This window comes from Bos grunniens, chromosome 11, assembly GCF_055505025.1.
Source record: "Bos grunniens cultivar Pamir isolate PY7600 chromosome 11, Bosgru_T2T1.0, whole genome shotgun sequence".
In the NCBI taxonomy this organism is placed as follows: Eukaryota; Metazoa; Chordata; class Mammalia; order Artiodactyla; family Bovidae; genus Bos; species Bos grunniens.
Genome location: NC_141175.1, coordinates 4,814,222 through 4,835,535, shown reverse-complemented (window position 1 = coordinate 4,835,535; position 21,314 = coordinate 4,814,222). Strand labels below are relative to the sequence as shown.

Below are 21,314 nucleotides of genomic sequence, written 5' to 3'. Positions count from 1 at the left end.
AGTGAATATTCAGGACTGACTTCCTTTAGGATGGACTGGCTGGATCACCTTGCTGTCTAAGGGATGGACTCTCAAGAGTCTTCTCCAACACCGCAGTTCAAAAGCGTCAATTTTTCATCGCTTTATGGTCCAACTCTCACATCCATACATAAGTACCGGAAAAATCATAGCTTTGACTAGACAGACCTTTGTCAGCAAAGTAATGTCTCTGCTTTTTAATACGCTGTCTAGGTTTGTCACAGCTTTTCTTCTAGGGAGCAAGTGTCTTTTAATTTCATGGCTGCAGTCACCATCTGCACTGATCTGGAACACAAGAAATAAAGTCTGTCACTGTTTCCCATCTATTTGCCACGAAGTGATGGGATGGAATGCGATGATCTTAGTTTTTTGAATATAAGTTTTAAGCCAGCTTTTTCATTCTCCTCTTTCACTTTCATCAAGAGGCTCTTTAGTTCCTCTTTGCTTTCTGCCATAAGGGTGGAGTCATCTGCATATCTGAGGTTATTGATATTTCTCCCTGCAATATTTATTCCAACTTGTGCTTCTTCCAGTCCGCCATTTTGCCTGATGTACTCTGCACATAAGTTAAATAAGCAGGGTGACAATATACAGCTTTGACGTACTCCTTTCTCAATTTGGAACCAGTCCGTTGTTCTTTATCTGGTTCTAACGATTGCTTCTTGACCTGCGTATAGATTTCTCAGGAGGCAGGTAAGGCAGCCTGGTATTCCCATCTCTAAGAATTTTTCAGTTTGTTGTGATCCACACAGTCAAAGGCTTTAGCATAGTCAATGAAGCAGATGTCTTTTGGAATTCTCTTGCTTATTCTATGATTCAACAGATGTTGGCAATTTGATCTCTGGTTCCTCTGCCTTCTCTAAATTCAACTTGAACATCTAGAAGTTCTCAGTTCACATACTGTTGAAGCTGGCTTGGAGAATTTTGAGCATTACTGGACAGAGAACATAATCTTGGCCAGTAAGAAGGGTGGGAGGTCTGGTGGGACAGGTTTCCTGGATGAGAGCCCTGCAGGCAGTGATGTTCTCCTCTTCCTCGGGATATCCTGACATCTACCTATGACAGTATTAACTGGGGCACACACCTTGCAACCAGGAGCACAGGTTGACAAGATAAGGTTGGGTGGTGCAAAACAGCAGAAAGAATCGGGCTCCTTGATGCTGTCCCTCAACAACTGACCCTACCAACCTGGAACTCACCTGCTTCAGGACTGCTTGTCAAGTTAAATAATGACACTCTTTACAGTTAAGCCAGTGAAGTTTTTTTTTTTTGTTACAAGTCAGTGTCACCATGTCCCTTTTATGAACTGAGGTCAGGGGGCCTGCTTAAGGTCCCAAGAGTTTAAGTGTTCCAATCAGAAGACAGGACCGCAGACCCAGCCACACTTCCCTAGAGAGATGTTAGTGCATTTGAGTCAGCTTTATCATATGTCCTCTAGTTCCTCAGGCCAGTTTTCCCTTCTTTCTTCTTCCAAGGCCATTATACTTTTAAAATAAGTGAGACCTGGTTTCTAGAGACATTTCCACATTTAACATCCTCCTAAAGGGAATCTGAATCGAGTTGAGAGAAGCTGAGAAGGAGTAACTCTTACAGAAATGACATCTCTCTGGTTCTAAGACTACTCCCTTTATTTGGCCAAAAAAAAAAAAAAAAAAGTTGATAAAGCACAAGCCCAAGAAACCTCAGAGAATGCCTATGTGTGATGGAGAAATTACTGACAGAAAGCATCTAAGCATTTACTCTTAAAATTCCATCCCAACTCACTGATGTTACCCTAGGCTATCTATAAAGTGATGTAAAATTTCTGCCTCGATACCACTGGTGAGGCACTAATTAATGGGAGATCATCCTGATGCTGGCCTGGTTGCCAGGACTGAACCACCATCTGCCGAAATTAAATTCAGCATCACGAAGGAGAAAAAAACATGTGCAGCAATATAAACCCACATCCCTGAGAGCTCTAAACAGAATTGGCTTCCGCAAGCTATTTCATTGTCTGTCTCTATTTCAAGGGAGCACGGGTAAGAGAAAGAACATGGTTTCATCACCTACTCTGTCCCAATTACCATCAGGTGCTTTTATCTGTGCCTGACTTACTTTTGAAGCGGCCCACTAGGGGAAACAAGCTCATGTGACAGCCGAAAGGAGCCTGTGTGGCCAGGCCAAGGAGAGGTGCAAATGCCCCTGGGCTGCCAAGACACTTCTTAGGAAACAGTTCATAAGCCGTTCTCTAGCTTGCGCCACAGACACACTGCCTGGGTCGTACGAGCATCCCAGGCAGGGTCTGGCTCCCGAACCCACATACCTTGGTGGTGTCTGAATGCTTGTTCTGCAGCTGTTCCAAATACAGCTCGTTGACTTCCCCAAGAACCAACAGTTGCCTGTTCAAGAACTCCATCTGCTGTTGGACCGACTCACTATTTGAGAGCTAACCAAAACACAGAAACAAGCAAAGTGAAAGAGCTGATGACACAAAGCCTGCCAAGGGGCAGGAATCAGGGAAGCAGCTGGGAGCAGACTACTCAGGGCGGGGGCACTGGACACGGCACAGTGGCCAGTGGGGATGGAGGCATCCAAGGGCAACAAAAATGGACAGAAATGCACATCAAAACTGTCTGTCTGCAAAGGGGAAGAAGTGCAAATGCTCCGTGTCAAAACTGGCCACCTATAGGACACCTGGAGATGGATACGTAGACAACCCCACAGCAGGGATGTTAGGCCCAGGGGAATAAAGTCACAGGGAAAACCCACCAGTTCTTTTTCAACTTATTTTTACTTTTTGGCCACAATGCGCAGCATTCAGGATCTTAGTTCCCTGACCAGGGGTCCAACCTCTGCCCCTGCAGTGGAAGCGCAGTCTGAACCACTGGACCGGAAGGGAAGTCCCCCAACCGGTTCTTGAGTAAGCAATTTATAGAGAGTGCAATGACTCCCAGCGAGGAAAAGATCATGGATCAAAAAGCTGAACGAACTCTTCACATTTATGTGAACAAATATTGAGAAGGAGTTCCCGGGGCTCAGGCTGGGCAGCTCCCTGCTGCAGGGCTGTCCGCACACCGTCTGATATTTAGGGGTACCCTGCCTGCGCTCCATGTCAGCAGCATCAAAGACGTCAACCAAAACTGTCTCCAGACACTGCCCCACGTCCTTTGGGGGTGGGGACGTCGGGCACCCCAGACACAGACACACAGGTACTGCACAAGTCCCGCCTGGAGGAGGCAGCGGCCCTCACCTTCTGGGACACCTGGCTGAGCAGCAGCTCGGTGTGGCACACCTTGCTGTTGGCCTTCTTCAGCTCCACGCGCAGCTCTGCGATCATGTTCCTGCAGTCCTCCAGCTTCGTCTGCAGAGACACGTGCCAGGTAGTTGCACACAGAGCAGTGGCAGCTCGGGCCCCGGGGCACCCGGCCCTCAGCCCACAGTCCACAGAGAGCTGGGAAAGCCTCAGGCCTTGGCTGGTCTACTATTCCTGGGCCATCACACTTAAAGCTAACTTCTTAGTTTTAAAAAAGGCAGTTACAGCTAATTTCTGAGTTTCTGACTAATTAACAAAAGGGAAAAAAAAAAAACAAAAACAAACCACCTTAAGCCTGCAGTTACCAAACTGTGCGCCCAAGAGCCCCAGGGCTACACAGCAGGCTCACAGGGGCGCTGCGGGGCTTTTGAGGGAGACACAGCGACACCTGCTGGTCACGATGTGAACTACCAGCTGGAGGCAGCCCAGGGCTTGAGCGCCAGCTGTCGTGTGTGCTTTCACGCGTCACCGTGAGGAAAGCAACGTCAAACAGGGACGCAGGGCGCCGGTGTCTCAGGATTCCAAGGTCTGAGACTCTCTGCGGCGCCCATAGGCACACTCCGCATTCGGAAGTAGCTGTGGTTATTCAAAAATAAAATTGAAAACTGAAAAAAATGCACGTGTGTTATTTTCAATGTTTTTTTTTCTCAAATTGCTAGGACCCAAAGCCCAAACTGTTTGGATATGCTTAATAAGCAGAACTGTCAGGTGTTTCTCTCAGCTGTGGAGCACCGGGACAAAGTTACTGAACTGCTGAAAGAACTGTGACTCGGAAAGCCAGGGACCTCTGCCCCTAGGAGCACCTGACACGAAGCCCCGCCGCCGTGACCTCAGACGAGCCAGGGCTTTCACGCCCTCTCTGGCCGGCTCTGCAGCTCGTACCTGTAACTCCTGGCTCTGGTTGTAGAACTCCTCCCGGTCGTGCTGAAGCTGTCTGATCTGGCTATGAAGCTGGGTGACCACTGTGTCTCGCTGCTCCTGAAGCTGATTGTACCTGGCTTGTTCTTTCTGCAGACTAATCTTCCATATCTGGATGTCTTTCTCTTGCAACTTCAACTGGTCTTTCTAGCAGACACCAAAGATGCCATCATTTTAGCTGCCTTCCAGCCTGGGCAGTGATGCTCAAGTTCAGCGCACACTGCAGACATTTCACCTGAATAGTCACAAGCTACCCTGAGGCTGTAACCCCAGACCTGGAACCTGACAGCTCACTGCTGTCTAACTTGGCTTTTGGTCAACGGCTTCCAGACTGCACGTTAGCCAGTGGATCAGAAGTGGCTTAAAGAACTTTTCTCAGCCATCAGCCTGCTCCCAATACTTTCAGAAGTCCTAACCATCAGCACTGGACTTCTCAGATGGCCCTAGTAGTAAAGAACCCACCTGCCAATGCAGGAGATGTAAGAGACACAGGTTTGATCCCTGGGTTGGGAAGATCCCCTGGAGGAGGGCACAGCAACCCACTCCAGTATTCTAGCCTGGAGAATCCCATGGACAGAGGAGCTTGCTGGGCTACAGTCCTGGGGTTGCAAGGAGTCGGACACGAAGCGACTCAGCACGCAACCACCAGTGTTGATGTGAGCACTGGTACTGGCCAAGGTCACTAAAGTGACAGACACTGGGTTCCCACCCTGCCCTGCACTGGGCAGGTGCTCTCTGCATCCCCAGTTAAGGAGGAGATGCTACCACTACTCTCATTTTACGTAACGGGTGACAGGGGCCTCCAAAAGCTCCATTACTTTCCTAAGGTAACAGGGCCGTGGAGCCAAGGTCATGTCCAGCTCTGACTGGCTTCACCACCCCACAATGAGTTTTTGTCATGAGAGTTGTGTCCCGAGAGCTGGTTTTACATCTGGAGAAACAAAATCACCTTTCTCCTCTGCTATCATCACCGCCCATTACAGACTAACAAACACCAAAAATGACTTGTCCCCACGGGTGCCAAGAGCTGCAAGGGAATGTGGGGATGCGGCCCTTCACGGGCTGACCGCCAGAAGCTGGTGGGAGGGGCCAGATGGAGAGCCCGCCCCCCGCCCCACCCCGTGGGCTCACCATGGCGGCGTTGTGCTCCTCCAGAGCCGAGGCCCGGATCACCTTGCGCAGGAGCCGCCTGTTGCGCAGCGCGTGCTGCTGCCGCTTGAAACGCTCGTAGAGTAACTGGTTGTGCAGTAAAAGCAACTGGTTACGGAGGGTGCGGATCTCATCTGAGGGAGGAGAGCCTGATTTTAAAGCAGAGGGAGGATGGCAGAGATGCCTTTTACATGTTGTTCAACCGAGGCCCCGCCCAGAGCTTAATGCAATTCTTGAAGGAAGAAGTCACTCGCTTTGCCAATGACCACTTGGCTCCCAGTCACTGGGGGTTGGGGGGGGGGGGGCAGTGCTTGCTACCTATCTCCCTTTGAAAGGAACACAGAGGGAGGGGCATGAGGCAGGATGCCTGAGAGCCCTGTGTATCTCCCCAAATATGTTATGTGTGTGTCTACTGAAGACTCCTTTCCGTGCTGCATGGGTATCTTCCTACTATCCCTCACTTCACCTGGATCTTTTCTAGGGAGAAGCCTGGCGTGAGGGCTGCTTTCCTGTACTTCTGCTCTCAAGCACTGGGCTCCTTGCCACTTTTCAAAAATAGGAAATGCTGACTTTGCAACATGTGAGCTACTATGTAGCCAAGCAGATAACCCAGCTGGAGTGGGCAGGAAGGGGCACCTCCTTCAAGGACAGACAGGGCCACCAGCAGGCAGATCCCTGCCAGCTGGATTTGGAGCTGAAGTAACAACTTTACCTCCGAAGTGGGTCCAGTCGACAGACTTGCTGGGTAAAGACAACCTAGGAAGAAAGTTGTCGAGTAACAAAGTTACTGATCTCAGCTGGAAAAACTAGGCAGATCACTTCCCTGTGATCACAAGCCAGAGGCGTGAGACAGTTTCAAACTTGAAGTCCACCCGGGACAGAGCGGGTCAGAGGCCCCAGCAAGCATGACGGCGTCTCCAGAATGGAGAGGCCCCTGACTCAGAGCTCACACCGCAGCCTGTATATGCGGGGCGGCTCCTCACGCAGGGAGAGAGAAACACACTGGGCGCTGTTCTCAACCCTCCCTGCGCCACACACGGGGTGCGGCTCTGCTGAGAAGCTACTGCTGTCCAGGTTAAGGACGCAGCAGGTGGTTCACCCGCGCCTACGACACTAAACTTCACTTCAGACAGACCTTACACAGGAAGTCACCTGTCAGATCCCACTGAGGTCACTCTGCAGAAGAAAAAGGAAAGCCCGCACCCCCTAAGAGCCTGTTTAGGAACAGCACTACTATGGACAGTGACTCTCTTATCCTTTCCTAGGTCACCTTTGAAAACCATAGTAAAAAAGGGTTGAAAACAGCCGTTCAGAGGGGTTCTTAACCCTTGTGTGAGAGCAGGAAGTGGGGATAGGCCACCTTGACCTTGCACTGAAACGTTGATTTTATTTTCCATCTAATGGGCTATGGTACCAAAATACAACAACAAAAAATCTGTAGCTGGAGAAGGCGACTTCTTGACCAGTATTTCTATATTATTTGAATACCGTAAGCTCATCCTCAAGTGTCAGAGAGCAGACGTGAAAGCATTTACGCTTGCTCACAGCGCAGGGGGGGTCTATGCGTAGAAGACTCCTTTCTCTCTGGCCAGTTATCTACGGAATGGCCTGAGGGTAGCATGCACAGAGGACATGCACGTTCGCAGGTATGAAAAGGCAATGGGCTAGAAGGACCCTGACCAAACAGAGAACCAGCTGCCTCTGGGGAGCACACGAAAAGGAACTCCTGCCTCCCCCCACCCACTTCCTGTAGTTCCTAACCAAGTGGAAAGTGCAGACCACAGGCCAGCGCCGAGCCTCACCTGTTGAGCTCCTTGCTGTGCACGTCCGCTCCCTGCTGTATCAGCCTGTCCAGCACTTCCATAGGGGAGGCGGAGGGCGTGAAGTCCTCCTCTGCACTTCCCTTTGCCTTCTTGAGTAGTTCCTCCGTCTTCTTGCTGACAAAATGATGGGCAGTCTTTGGCAATGCCACCTCAAAAAGATGATCGTATGGGGGAGGCTGCCCACTGCCAAACCCCACTCCCCTCTGAGGTGGAATTTTACAGGGGCTGGGGGTGAGGATGCTGGCCTCCAGAGAGGCCTGGCGCTCCCTGTTCCCGGCAGGGCTCTCCCCGGTGCCTCCGCAGGGCAGGTCTATGGGCGTGAAGGCTTGCTTTGGTGTGTCAGGCCCCGACTTGTCCAGGGAGGAGTTTAAAGGCTCAGGGTTCGCGCTGGTGCCCTGAGTGCTGGAGGAAGCTGAGAGGGTCTTCCGCGGGCAGCCCGGCAGACTGTCCCGGTAGAAGGGTGAGTCGAAGCCTCCTCGAGGAACCAGGGGCTCGGCATCGGCCGTCGTGATCTCAGACAGCTCTTTAGATATGGCCGCTACAAAGGAGGAGGAGGGAAGAGACGGTGCATCTGGGTCAGGTTGGGCAGTGTGGGGCTGTGTGCTGCCCTGTGCCACCCGAAGGGACCAGGCACAGGGCTCAGAACAAAACTCCCATCTCCCTCCCCCAAAGGAAGAAAAAGCAGGCAGTCCTGTGCATGTTGATACTAAGTCCCGGTTCTCGGGCAGAAAATGAGGGCTTTATCAATGTGCAGCATCTCCACAAGCCCAGAACCCTGCACACGTTACCTTCTTCTTTATCCTTCTCAATACTGTCTTCTTCAGAAGCCAGGTCTCCTAAAAACCCTGGAAGATCACTGAGAGTGACAGATCCCTTGCCTCCGTGCAGCTCTTCTATACAGAGAAAACAAGACAAACACGCTGGAGACCCCCATGCCCGCGAGAACTGCTCACACTGTGACAGGACAGGCCCACCCTGACTCTCCTGCTGAAGAAGACGGGGGAGACAGCTCTCTTCTGGAGCTCCCAAAGCCAAAAGGTTACAATGATCCAATACAAGGTACCACAGAAGTCAAAACTCTCCATTCTTTCTCAACATTGCAGAGAACAGATAAAGCCATGGTTTGATCAGGTCAAGACACAAGTACTTAGCAGCTTTCATGGGATGCGATTATGAGGCTGGCTTTTAGAATTACATTTTTCATTATCTCTGGCTTCAGTGTTTCGTGGTGCTCTGGAATTTCCGTTTCCACACTATAACCCAACCCATCAAGAGTCAAGCAAGCTCCACCGTTACCCAGAGGCCTTACCTAATCCTCTGTCATTCGGAACATGGGGTTGTCTGTGTAGACAGGGCCTTGCGGAGTCTGTCCTCTCTTCCTGAAACGACAGATACCGTTTATATATCACAAGGCAGAAAATTGTGTGCATGGTCTCTAATGCTAGAGAAATACCCTAAACTCCTCAAATTTTAGTATATTATAAAGGAGTTTAAAGTTTAGCCCAGTAGTTCTCAAACTGGTGTCAGGATGCCTTTCTGTTCTTAAAAGTGACTAAGAATCTCAAGGATTTTGTTTATGTGGCTAAATCTATTGATAGTTACCACACCAGAAACTAAAACAGAATTTTAAAAATATTAATTCACTTAACCAACCCAGGAATTTCCTGGTGATTCAATGTTAGGACTCCATGCTTTTACTGCTGAGGAGGCGGGTTCAATCCCTGGTCGGGGAACTAAGATCCTACAAGCTGTGCAGCATGGCCAGAAAAATACCCAACCCAACCCATGTAAACATAAATGACATATTTCTATGAAACATAACTATATTTCCCAAAACAAAGGTAAGCTTAGTGAGAGGGTCAAGCGGTCTCACATTTCTGCGATCTCGTCCATATACGGCTTAATGGAAGGAGGCTGGGTTCTTACGGCTGCCTCTGCTCTGCTGGGTTACATGTTATTCTGGCTAAAGCGTACGAAGAAAACTCTAGGCCCCACGGATAAGCAGTTATAAAAAGCAGAAAGATTTTTTAGATAACTGCAGAAAGCCATCTCTGATGTTACTCTGAAACTCGACAAGGGTATTTCTTCTTCAAGGTCAGTTATGGAGCAGAACCTGAAGTCATCGCAATTCACTCTTCACATCGTGTTAAGTAAGATCCACTGGTCTCCCTTGCCCCCCAAAGGTATTATCTACATGTGGGTCTTTAACATCACACACAAGGTGGGCAGAACACTGGCTCACCAAGCTGTGCACATCTTCTAAGTGTTAAAACACTTCATTATACGATATCAAAAATTCAAAACTATCAACCAAGCTTCTCAAGACTTTTCAATCTCGTCATGAAAGACTTAGGGACACTATCAAGCACTCGGTGGCAGATACCAGTTTTTTAATATTCTAATCGCACGTTTTTATCATGGGCAACAAAGACTGTCAGTTGTTTATCTTCAAGTGACAGAGCCAGTTTGTCATCTAAGAAGCTAACTGCCTGCCTAATACTCAAGTCTGAGTAACCGTGGTTTGTCACCAGTTATTCTTTCAAATAAGACTGCTGCTGCGTAAAAGAGAGCAACCAGTTCAGCTCTCAACTCAAATAATGTCACAAGCGCGTATGGAAACCACCACGTGCTGGTATGCACTCAGACTGCTTTAAGTCTACTTCCTGTTTTATCACAAACAATATTAAACACGTGGGTTCTTTCTATAGAATACTCAAGGTTGGCACTTTTTTTTTTTTTTTTGGTTGTTGCTTCTTTTCTTCTGCCAAACTGAAAGAACACATCAAGGAAGAAGAATGCAATGCCACTAGAAGAGTGCAATTTTGTACCAAGGGGCCAGCCATCTTACCCACCACTGTTTCTATGCCATGAGTATAAATGCCAATGCAGAAAAAAGGGGCGAATGACCACGTAAGAGTAACTATGAAAGTAGATTTGCCCTGGCAGTGTCTCTTAGAAGGTTTGGGGATCCTCAGGGTCAGCAGACCACATTCTATGAGAGCTGCTGATTGGTCTATTTTCAACTGATCTGATTCAAACCCATTACATTTTAGGTCAGACTTCTAACTGGCATAAAAGGTTTCCCAAAGAGAGGCTGGAAGCAAGTCTCTGTGCGTGGGCGAGGGGACAGCAGACGAGCCTGGCAAACCTTCTTGGGGGCCGTGGCCTGTGGGAGTGAAAGGTGCACGCAGTCGTCCGAATGGCAGGGTGGGGCTGGAGGAGGAGAGGTTGCAGGGGTTCCCAGAGGAGTTCCTTTCCCACCTGCTCCAAGACAAGAGCAGAACACACACACAAACACACTGTCAGTTTAACGATTAGGAAAACCGCCACTTTTTCTTCTTTCCCAGCCTAACTAGTACTGCAAAGAAAGCTGCTACACTTCACTTTCTGGAGAGTCTATATCAGCCTGTCTTTTTTTTTTTAAGGCTCACTTGAACTTCTGAAAGCTCCAGGCATTTGTATTAGGCATCAAAACTAGGTTCCCTACTGCAAGAGGCTCTCAAACTCTTAGACCTTAGAGGAGACTGTTCCTTATCATAACAGGCAGGCCCGAACCAGCCAAACCTAACCTAGGCCATACATACCAGTTGTACCAAAGACTTTACTGTAAGGATGTGACAGATCAGGTGGGACATTTCCAGGAGAAGTTGGAGGAGTGGTCATCCCACAAACTGCAGATGGGCTCCAAAGAGTAGCCTAGGAAGTTAACAGGCAGGTCAACAACAAGAATCAAACACCACCACCTCCCGAGGTACAAGCCTGTGACCAACGATCATTTTAAATTTAGCCTTTCAACTGGGAAAAGGAATCTTACTAAAGCTTTATCAAGAGACACGTTACATTTTCTAAGCCTAGACGCCAAGAGAAACCCAAGTGGCAACAGTTAACTTTCTCTGCAAACATGACACATCCTTAAAACTAACTCCTGAAACAAGCAGTGAGAGATTTTCCCAATCGCAGGCTAAACCCTGACCCCGAAGGCCAGCTTCACCAGCAAGTAGAGAAGAAAGCAGGCACACTAGTTCACAGCGTACTTGTGGCGGCTCAGCTAATAGCCGTGTCGACGGGGAACTCAGAGTCTGAGGTAGCTGCCCTGGCGTGTTTAACGTCAGCCGACAAGTAGAGTAGGGGGTAGAAGTAGCATTCCCTACAAGGGAAGGGAAAGAACACATGGGGTCAGCGTGGGGCTCGTCATTCTGACAAAGAACAATGGTCCTCGAGACCATTTGATAGCGTTCAGCTCCCTACATTTAAAAAGGCTGAGGGGACTCCTAATGTCCACGGTATAAAGTAGCATTTAAAAGACCCTTTTGGAGAAGGAAATGGCAACCCACTCCAGTATTCTTGCCTGGAAAATCCCATGGACAGAGGAGCCTGGCAGGGTATAGTCCATGGGGTCGCAAAGAGCCAGACATGACTGAGTGACTAACACTTTATAATACTCTTTAGCAATAAAGTTCACTAAGGTTTGATGTCTCATTAAGCTTCAGAATAGCTTGAAAAAGCACAACTTGTATGACAATTTCAGCAGGTGCTACCTGTAGATAAGCCTAGACTTTTATTTAATCCAATTGTCCAGATTCATTCAAAACTGTGTCAATGTGACAAGCCCAGAGGGCCTCACTAAAGGCGTCTGAAAAAGTAGAAGCTTCCTTTATAAACAGGAGCCTAGAAGTCATATCCTTCCATCCATTTTCTTTGTTAAGTGTTGAGGACACAGCCCAACTCTGCTGACATACTATCAAGGTGGAGATTAAAGTCATAAGATCGTGAATTAAACTTAGGGGAGAAGTTAATCAGGAGAAAACGGAGACAAATCCAAATTTTAAGTATTTGGGAAACAGTTCCTAGGAGCTCAACTAAGCCTTACTGTAGGAAAAGAAACTGAAGTCAACGATAAACAATGCTTCCAGAGACAAGGTTGTGAAGAGGTAAGCACCAAAGTCACTGTTTACCATAGCTATTCTGTGTGTCAACGTAAGAGCTGGCGGAGACATCGGCTGAACGGTGAGGAAAACGGGCTGAGATTTGGTGAGACACAGAATAGCCATCTTCATATGAGGCCTCTGTAGGGTCCAGAGAGATTTTGGCACATTCTATGACAACATCATGTGTTTCTAATCTCTTCCACCTGTAGAAGACAATCAAAGTCAAGAAATGCAAGCTATAATCCATTTAATCAAACCATCAAATACTTCAGAGTGCAGACTCAATGCCAGCCACTGAACTATGAACAGCAAAGAATGAGGCAGAACCACCCCAGCCCAAGTACAAACTAGCACTACGATAAAAGGAATTAGCCATTCATTTTACAAACCTATAGAGGAGGTGATTTAGTCGCTAAGTTATGTCCAGCTCTTGTGACCCCGGACTATAACCCACCAGGCTCCTCTGTTCATGAGACTTCTCAGGCAAGAACACTGGAGTGGGCTGCCATTTCCTTCTCTAGAGAATCTTCCCAACCCAGAGATTGAACCTAGGTCTCCGGCATTGCAGGAGGTCTCCAGTACTGCAGGAGGAGTGAGCCAGCAGGGAAGCCTTACAAACCTATATCCTATTTAAAATGGTTATATCAAGTTATCAGAAACTACTCTGAAACCAAAGTTTCAGCAACAATAGACCAGGCACAGCCTCAAAACAGAATACAGACTATGCAGAGCAGTCAGCAGGGGACTCTCCTTTGGAACAAAAGTAATAACAGAACAGGGGAACCTGGAAACTGCCAGGCAGCTGAGGCTGACTTAAGGTCTCCCATCAAAGCCTCAGGATTCTAACCCATCCCCAGACCAGAAATACAGCTCAGCATGTCTCGAACCTAGAGAAAGCCCATGAGGATATTTAAAGAATTGTCTCAAGAGTCCTGCTGTGTGATCCAGAGTTCCGTGCCTAAGAAATCAGCCTGTGGAAACAGACACATATCAAGATGGACAACAACAGTCAGTACAGCTTGTCACAGAAGAAAAGAGACAACCTAAGGTCCAACCAGAGACAGGGTCTACAGAAAGTTACCCCACCATGCAAAAGCGTGCTTTCAGCAGATCATGACTGCCAGGAGAGAGAGAGGACACTGGCCACCAAGAGCATGAAGGAACTTTCTGGGCTCAGCTTCCAGCTAAATTGTAACCCTACCTCCAAATTTCTAGGCATCAAATTTCTGACATCTGAATTTCTAGACATCAACTATTAACGTCCTTACGGTAGGTGAGCGTTTAGGTCACTTCCACAGATCCCTTTCCCTCCTCCCCAGTGCTCTCAAAATAGTAGATCACTGTTTTGTTGTTTCTAAACTGATTCTTAACAATTCTTTATAATGACTAGATCAGTACCACTGACAGCTAAGCTAAAGAGTATTCTATAATATTTCCCTTTCTGTTCAATTTAGTTTCTCCTAGAGTTTAAATTTTTCTGTTTCTTTGCCTCAGTCTTCCATGTATCTAATACTAATCCTTCCTAAACTTGCTCTAACGGCTGGGGGAAAACGCCTAATATAATTTTGACGTAACAAAATGCAAACCATCTACCGAGATTGTTCACCTTCTCCTAAAGAGCTGCCTGCCAGAGCCCTCCCTCTCCTACTGGTTGTTCTTAGCACTGCTATACAAGTTATACCAAGACTCCCCTTGCCGAAGACCCTAAGTCAGGTCCCCCACTTCCTGGCCTCTGTCTTCCTTGATTTTACTCTCATTTTGGTGAAGGACACGCTTCAATGGTTCACGAAAGAACGGTACATGGGAGGTAAATTTGAGTCCCTGCGTATCTAAAACTGTCTCATACTTGATAGGCAAGCGGGCTGGGAATAAAATTCTAAGTGGAAAATCTTTTTCTCTCCATTTTGAAAGTGTTTCAGAAGCTAACCTCATTTTGATTTCTGATCCTCACTGGTTTTTTTTTTCCTGAAATTTCACAGTATTGAGCTGGTAGCATTCTTTTCCATTGACTGTGCTGGGAACTACATAAACCTCTTCAACCTGGAAACTCATGTCTTTCAATTCTATGATTGTATTTTCTTGTATCATTTGTACTTGCATTGGAAATTTTCTTCTATTATTTCTTTCACAATTTCTTCCCCCACCAAAGTTTTCTCCTCCCCATATATTGGATGTTAGACTTTCTGGACTGATTATTTCAAATTTCTTTCATCTAACTCATTTCTATCCTTTGATTCTGCTCTCTAAGATATCCTCAAATATACCCTCCAATTCTTTTATCAAAATGTTTATTTTAGCTATAGTTTTAAATTTTCAGCACTGCTTTCTTTAGTCTCTTGTGTAGCATCCTGAACTTTACATATGCACTAATGTCTCATCTCTACAGCTATTGTAGATGTTTTCTTTTGCTCTCTGCATTATCCTTGTTTCTTGCTAGCTCCTCTATCTACTCTTTACATTGGTCTCTTGTCTCTGGTGCTAGAACCTTTCTTCAAGGGCCAGATGACCCGCCTATCCATGGTGAGTGAGGCTCTATAAGTTGAACCAGGAGATTTCCTAATTAACACAACAGACTGGACGTGTGCATGCAACTGCACAATACCCCCAAACCCCACCAACATTTGTTTCCTTTTAAATATAAACCTACAAGAAAGAGAAGAATGAGAAAAGAGAACAGCACCACGTGTTTGAAACCAGAAAGCCAGAGGGCAAGTAGTGACTGAATCCCAGAAAGCAGAATCCTAAGTTGCCAATGTTTCAAAGCTAAAAGTCAACCTGACTTATACTGGAGAATCCTTGAAAAGCAAAAGAACTTGTATACAAGAAGTATTTATGGAACTGGAGATGAGTGACGACAGGTCAATCAGGGCAGCTAAAATCAGGAAGATGGGGTAAACGCTGCCTGAGCCCCGAGATCCCACTTGGCTTTCCGAAATCTGGACTCATATCTGAAGAGGTTCAACACAGTCAAGGGACCGAGGCACTTTAAAGAGAGGAGTTAAGTGAGCATGTACATTCTGAAGGCCAAGACCACTCATCTCTCCCACCAAGCAGTCTCTACTCTCCAGGAGTAGCCCAACTCTTGAAGACTAGAGATCAGAAGACCCTTTTCTAAAAAAGTCTGACCAACTCAAAAGGAAACCAATATTGATATGAGCATCTCCTACAGATGCTCAGAACAACCTACAAGAAAGCACAAAGTCAACAAGCCCCATCCTTGTGAACAGAGGTTTTTAGTCTCCTCATCCAAATACAAGTGGATCACCAGATCTTTGCAGAAAGCCTCAAAATTTTAAAAACAACAACAATAGAGCAGTTTAGAGAAAACAGACTATGTAGGAAAAAGAAAACCTTATTAAAAAGCCAACAAAAAAACTCCCATCAGTCTTATCAAAGACGTGAGACTGCATCCATGAAACAAAAACAGGCTACAATTTTAAACAATGGGAGCATCCAGAGAACTAAAAAGAGCTCTTAGGTACTGAAAACGTGGCAGAAATGAATACAGAAGGATTAACAGCTAAAGACAATTAAATCTTTAGGAAATAGGACAAGAGAGCAGAAAGAAAAAACAGGAGAGCAAAGAAAAGCAGAGACCCACTCCAGGAAGTCTCAATCAGAACATTAAGAGTTCTAGAAGGAAAGACAGAGATAGCAGAGGAAAAGAAATCAAGCACAATATAACCACAGAAAATTTTGCAGAAAATTTCCTAGCATTTAAAGGTAAGAGCTTCCAGACTGAAAAATGAGAACAGATTCATGTCAAGGGACATCACTAGAAGTTTCAGGGTACTTTGAGAGCAAAGAGAAGACAATAAACGCAGATGATCAGAAATAAGAATGTCTCTGGATTTCAACAGCAGCGTTGGCAGCAAAGGGGCAATGGAATAACGCCTTCCAACCGCTGAATGAGAATGACTCCCAACCCAGAAATCTATACCCACACAGAAAACAGCATCCTTTCTCTAAAATCCCATGAAAACAGGAGTGAACCCAAAAAGGCATGAGATAGAGGAAACGGGAGAATGTGCACAGGTGAGAGGCACAGAGAAGCTGAGAGGCAGACGGCGGCCACACACGAGGCACAGAAGACGACCGCTGAGACCAGAACGCACGCTGAGACAGGCGTGTGCGGGCCCTCACTAAGGCTTCTGCTGCCACCGAACCATCTTTCCAACTGAGGGACAGAGCGTCTAGGCGGCGTAGGTAACCCTGGCCTAGATAACGTGTTGTGACTTAGCTTGTCTTGATTAATGAATACACTGATGAAGTGCCTACTCTCCCTAGATTAGCTAAGGACATTCATCTCGTCCCACAGAAGGATTCTTCTCTGACCTATACTCGGAAGCTGCCACAAGGGCACACAGAGCAGTCTCCTCCCTCTGCCGTATTTCGGCAGCACATTCAGTACCTGGCTCTGGCTATGGGTCTCACCAGATGCCCTGACTAGGGTAAGCCGTGTGTTCTTCCCTCTTGGTTCTTCCTCTTACCTCCTGGGAACCTTCATCTCATGGTGACAAGACTGCCTTTTCCAAGGCCAGACTTTGCTTGCTTTCAAAATGAAACAACACATGTGGTCAAACCACGCAAGAGAGGACTTCCCTAGTGGCACAGTGGTTAAGAATTCACCTGCCAATGCAGGGGACATGGGTTCAATCCCTGATCTGGGAAGATTCCACATGCCATGGAGCAACTAAGCCCACGAGCCACAACTACTGAGCCCTTATGCTCTAGAGCCCATGCTCTGCAACAAGAGAAGCCACCACAATGAGAAGCCCACGCACCGCAGCAGAGAGTAGCCCCTGCTCGCTGCAACTAGAGACAGCCTGTGCACAGCAACAAAGACTCACTGCAACCAAAAAACAAAATAACTAAAAACAAATACACATATATTTTTTTTAAGTAAGAGAATGATTAAAATGAAAGCAAGAACAGCAGTTGTGTTTCTGAGGTAAGACAGGGACCAGGGACAAAGATGATTACAAATGGAGAGGGTACTGTCCCATGTTTTTAAAGTGGTGTCTGCACAAGCATCCATACATTACTATAAACTTTTCTTACACGTTTTCTAAGCTCCTCTACATGTACCTCACAGCAAGTTGCTCAGATAAAAGGTCTGTGTAGCAGAGGGAGGGCTTGTGGAGATCTGAGATTTGCTGAGGTGATCAAGCAGTGAGTCATCTTTTTCAGGGGGAGATCCTCAAACATCAATATCTGAGGACCACTTCTCCTCCAAAAGGCATCAACTCCCTGCCCGGGGAGGAGCCACAGAGAAGCAAGGGAAGGGCTGAGCCTCCCACAGCTCGGTGTGCAGGGTTTCACTTCACTCCCTCCTTTCTGGTCATGACTCAGCTCCACGTTCCACCATGCTTGGCATTCTCAACTAAGGAGGCTGGCAGGTTCCACTTCTCCAGAGATAAAACTGGGCACTTCCACCAGGTCCCGTGGAAAATGGCAGTCACCTGGCTAAGCAGGATGGAGAAAGCGACCAGGGGAATCCGACCACTCAACGTCCAGACTTCCCACAGTGTTTGTTTCCAAGCACACCCATCACCGCCCACCTCGCACGATCACAGACCACCAGGTTCCCAGCCCGCTGGGGTCCTGCGGGACAGGCACCTGCAATGCAACCTCTTCCTCTGTCAGTGAGGAGTATGTCTTAGACTCATGCACGCAAAATGCTTCACTGTGCAAGTCCTTTAAAATGAAATAAACAGGAAAACCTGTCTTCTCCAATAACATCTCAAAAGGGACACCTCTGAGATCCCGTGTTCAATTTCTCAAGTGAGTCTATGAGATTCTGTCACTAGTTCAGTTTCCATACCTTCGAGGGTCCAGTTCATGGTCCTTGGATCCAGTCACTAATTCCGGGTGAATTCGCACATGCTCCATCATTGGCTAAAAGAGTTGGGTTGACAAGTTATAAAAGGCTTAATTTCTGTTGTATTTCTACACAATAGAACGTATTTGACAATACAAAGGAATGAAGTACTGACACAGGCCACAGCATGGATGAATCTTAAAACGTTACATTAAGTGAAAGAAGCCATGAACAAAAAACCATATTCTATGATTCCATAAGCTTGAAATGTTCAGGACACGCAAGTCCTATAAAGGCGAAAAACAGATTCATAGTTACCAGGGCTGAGGGCAGTGGGCAAGATGGCAAGAAGGCTGAATTTCTTTTCAAAATTTCCCTAACATTTAATACAAAACATACAAATGCAGCCCATCTCCATAGTACACTAAACGGCAAACAAATGGGTGTTCATTTACCTTGACCACTTCTTCAAAAGTCTCCAGGTTTTCCTTCATACTGTAGTGAGAACGCAGAAAGGAGACAAAGTTGCAAGGGTACATCCCATACAGGCGATGGAAGAGAGCGTAGACGCTGGCGTGGAGGTGGACGAGATAGACTTCTGTCACATGGCCTAAAAAAGAAATCCACCGAGGGGGGTCCTAGCTGGACACGGGACACGTGTGCAAGACAGACACGCACACAGGCTGCCAATGGGACTTTCTGCGTATGTGTGCCCCACCTTGCCCCGAAGACAGTAAGTAAAGGAGAGCAGTTTTCTAAAACCCAAATCTGAACATACCAGACACCACTGTCTGAGATCCATGGGTGGCTCCCCTGGCCTCTGGATAAACTCCCATCTACTTGAAGTGGCCCACAGAGGCGTGCACTCATCTAATCCCTGCCTCCTCTCTAGGCGCCCCTTCACAGGGCCCCTAGAATTGTAATACTGAAGCACCTTTACAAGAACACCCCCTGCAAGCTGTCATCGTACATCTCCACAGCCTGATTCAGTACACACCTCAATAAGACCACCAACTCACTCACCTCTGTGCCCTGAGAGCGCTCACCGAGGTTGCTGCCTAACAGGCATTCATATATTTGTGGAATGAATGTGTGAGAACCTTTTAAAAACAGTTCGTAGTCTTAGCTATGCAGATTCGTAACTACAGAAAAGCTACTATCTGAAATTAGCTTAAAGAGCTAAGAGTGGGAGAAACAGAAAATTTAATTCATCTAGCCTTATCCAGACCCTATGGAAAATCCCAATGGTATATATAAAGCTCCCCTAAAAAAAGGACAGGCCACTCCTTTCTCCCCAGGAAGAGCCTACTAGACAAGTCGGCATCATACAGGCCTCAGGCTTGTTACTTAATCCGGTACAAGAAGCCACAGTGTTCCATTTCCCAGGGCTTATCCATTTCATTCTTTTGATGTGAACATCTCATGCTGGGAGGACCAAAAGAGCCAAAGTTCACATGTTTACAGCTTCTGAGTCATTCTGATAGAGCTGTACTACCTGTTGATGTAGAAACAAAACCCCCTGTACTAAAAGCTAGAACACTAATCAGAAACAGCCGCGTTCTCTCTCCTCCGTCCACGTGTACAATAGATGAGTTCTCTGAACCAGAAGCTTGTGCTCTGTCACTACAGACCAAGAGGAGAACAAACACGCCCCACAAGCGTAGTCCCGTGCTGCTGCAACACAGATTTAAGCTGTTTTTCAGTTTATTGAAAATCAGGAAGCTGTACCCACCACTCAGTTTCTCTGACAACTAATCCTCTTAAGCCAACAAAATAAGGACAGCATTTCAACAGTCATGCCTTTTTTTTTTTTTTTTTTTTTAATTTCTTGGCATGTGAAATCTAAGTTTCATGACCAGGGATTGAACCCACACCCCTGGCATTGGAAGCTTGGAGTCTTAGCCATTGGACCACCAGGGAAGTCCCTGTTTTGCTTCTTATTTGTGCCCCTGGTGGAAAATACCTGAGGTGTTCCCTCACCTGTCTGGTGACAACCAACCATTTCAGCAACAGGATTCTAACATGTTCTTCTCTTCCAGCACATGACCGTTCATCACTCACAAAAGCACTCACCTGGTGCAGCATGACGGGTATAGGAGGAGATCTTTACCTGGTTTCTTCAGGCACCATGACGAAAGACGGCCAAAGATATCAAAGAAATCATGAAGGTGCTGTTTCCCCGACTGCGGAATCATTGGGAGCATGGTTATCAACACTAAGACTCCTGTTGTGAGGACAATGACGTCGGTGTCCATCTGTAGGAGGGAAGGAGGGAAGGTCAAGCGAGAAGAGACACCTCTCAGGTGTGCAGCATTAGATCTGCACACTTAAGAGGTTCTCAAGTTAGAACGCCGGCATAGACTTGTCCTACCTCTTAGGATGCTGGGGCACAACACTGAACCACAAGCCGCTGAGGACCAGCTCGACCAGGCTGAGTCTGCAGGGACTACACTCAGGCACCAAACTCATGCAGGGCAGCGCTTAAACGTGGCTTAGAAAACCCCAAACCCAGATACTTCGGATGTGCTATAAATAGCCCTTGGCGGGAAGCATGAGTTGCTTTTGAACAGAACAAAGAAATGTTGCTATTCTTGTTCATTCAGCCCAATTATGAAGTACTTACTCTTTAAAAGTCAGTTAAAAAGACCTAATACGTGAACAAGTCATTCTCTATTTCTAAAGGATCATAACAGAAGTATACCTTAATAAGAAATGAGTATAGCACTAACAAATCTTCTTAGTGGCTCACCTCACAGCAGTATTTAGAGACCAGAAAATAAAAAAGATACGGGGACCTCTGACCACATCTACAATTTAAACATCAAGTCATACAAATTTAGACTAACTGAACTTAATAACCAATGAATAATAAATTAACTCAGACTAGCTATAGCAGCTCACCTGACCCATAATTAAATTATGAATGTCTGCCAAGTGACTGGAATTCAGACTGAAGAAACAAGACATTAAACAAAAGACCACCATGCAGGTTAGAACATTCATTATTCCTCATGAAAAAGGAACCTATGAGTCTGGAAATAAAGTTTGGTTTTTTTGTTTTTTTTAATAAATATGACTTTATTTGTTTGGTAGTGCCAGGTCTCAATTGCAGCATGGGAGGTCTTTGGCTGCAGCATGCAGGGTTTTCAGCTGTGGCATGAGAACTCTTGGCTGTGGCAGGTGGGACCTAGTCCCCCAACCAGGGTCAGGACCTGGGCCCCCCGCACTGGGAGCATGGAGTCCGAGCCACTGGACCACCAGGGAAAGTACCTGGAAATACAGTTTTAAATAGATTTAGTTTTTACATCGAGCACCAAGCCATCTGTTATGGCAGATATCTAGTAGGAAATCACAAAATACTG

The 21,314-nt window shown here is 46.7% G+C and overlaps 1 protein-coding gene across 11 annotated transcripts in view; it reads right to left on the bottom strand.

Moving 5' to 3' along the window:
• The window catches only part of TSC1 (TSC complex subunit 1), a 47,436-nt gene that overhangs the window by 3,659 nt on the left and 22,463 nt on the right, over window positions 1-21,314 (bottom strand). For 7 of the 11 annotated variants that reach the window (XM_086324377.1, XM_086324375.1, XM_086324379.1 and 4 more), the window contains 15 exons: window positions 20,063-20,207; window positions 18,408-18,562; window positions 17,956-18,029; window positions 12,159-12,334; window positions 11,238-11,350; window positions 10,788-10,899; window positions 10,352-10,464; window positions 8,513-8,582; window positions 7,992-8,096; window positions 7,183-7,741; window positions 6,093-6,136; window positions 5,363-5,529; window positions 4,196-4,378; window positions 3,251-3,361; window positions 2,324-2,446 (listed from right to left, as the gene is read on the bottom strand). In XM_086324377.1, the coding sequence (XP_086180503.1) occupies window positions 2,324-2,446; window positions 3,251-3,361; window positions 4,196-4,378; window positions 5,363-5,529; window positions 6,093-6,136; window positions 7,183-7,741; window positions 7,992-8,096; window positions 8,513-8,582; window positions 10,352-10,464; window positions 10,788-10,899; window positions 11,238-11,350; window positions 12,159-12,334; window positions 17,956-18,029; window positions 18,408-18,562; window positions 20,063-20,207 (2,250 nt within the window). The remainder of the gene's footprint in view (window positions 1-2,323; window positions 2,447-3,250; window positions 3,362-4,195; window positions 4,379-5,362; window positions 5,530-6,092; window positions 6,137-7,182; window positions 7,742-7,991; window positions 8,097-8,512; window positions 8,583-10,351; window positions 10,465-10,787; window positions 10,900-11,237; window positions 11,351-12,158; window positions 12,335-17,955; window positions 18,030-18,407; window positions 18,563-20,062; window positions 20,208-21,314) is intronic. The other 4 variants (XM_086324381.1, XM_086324383.1, XM_086324382.1 and 1 more) reach the window with 2 other exon arrangements.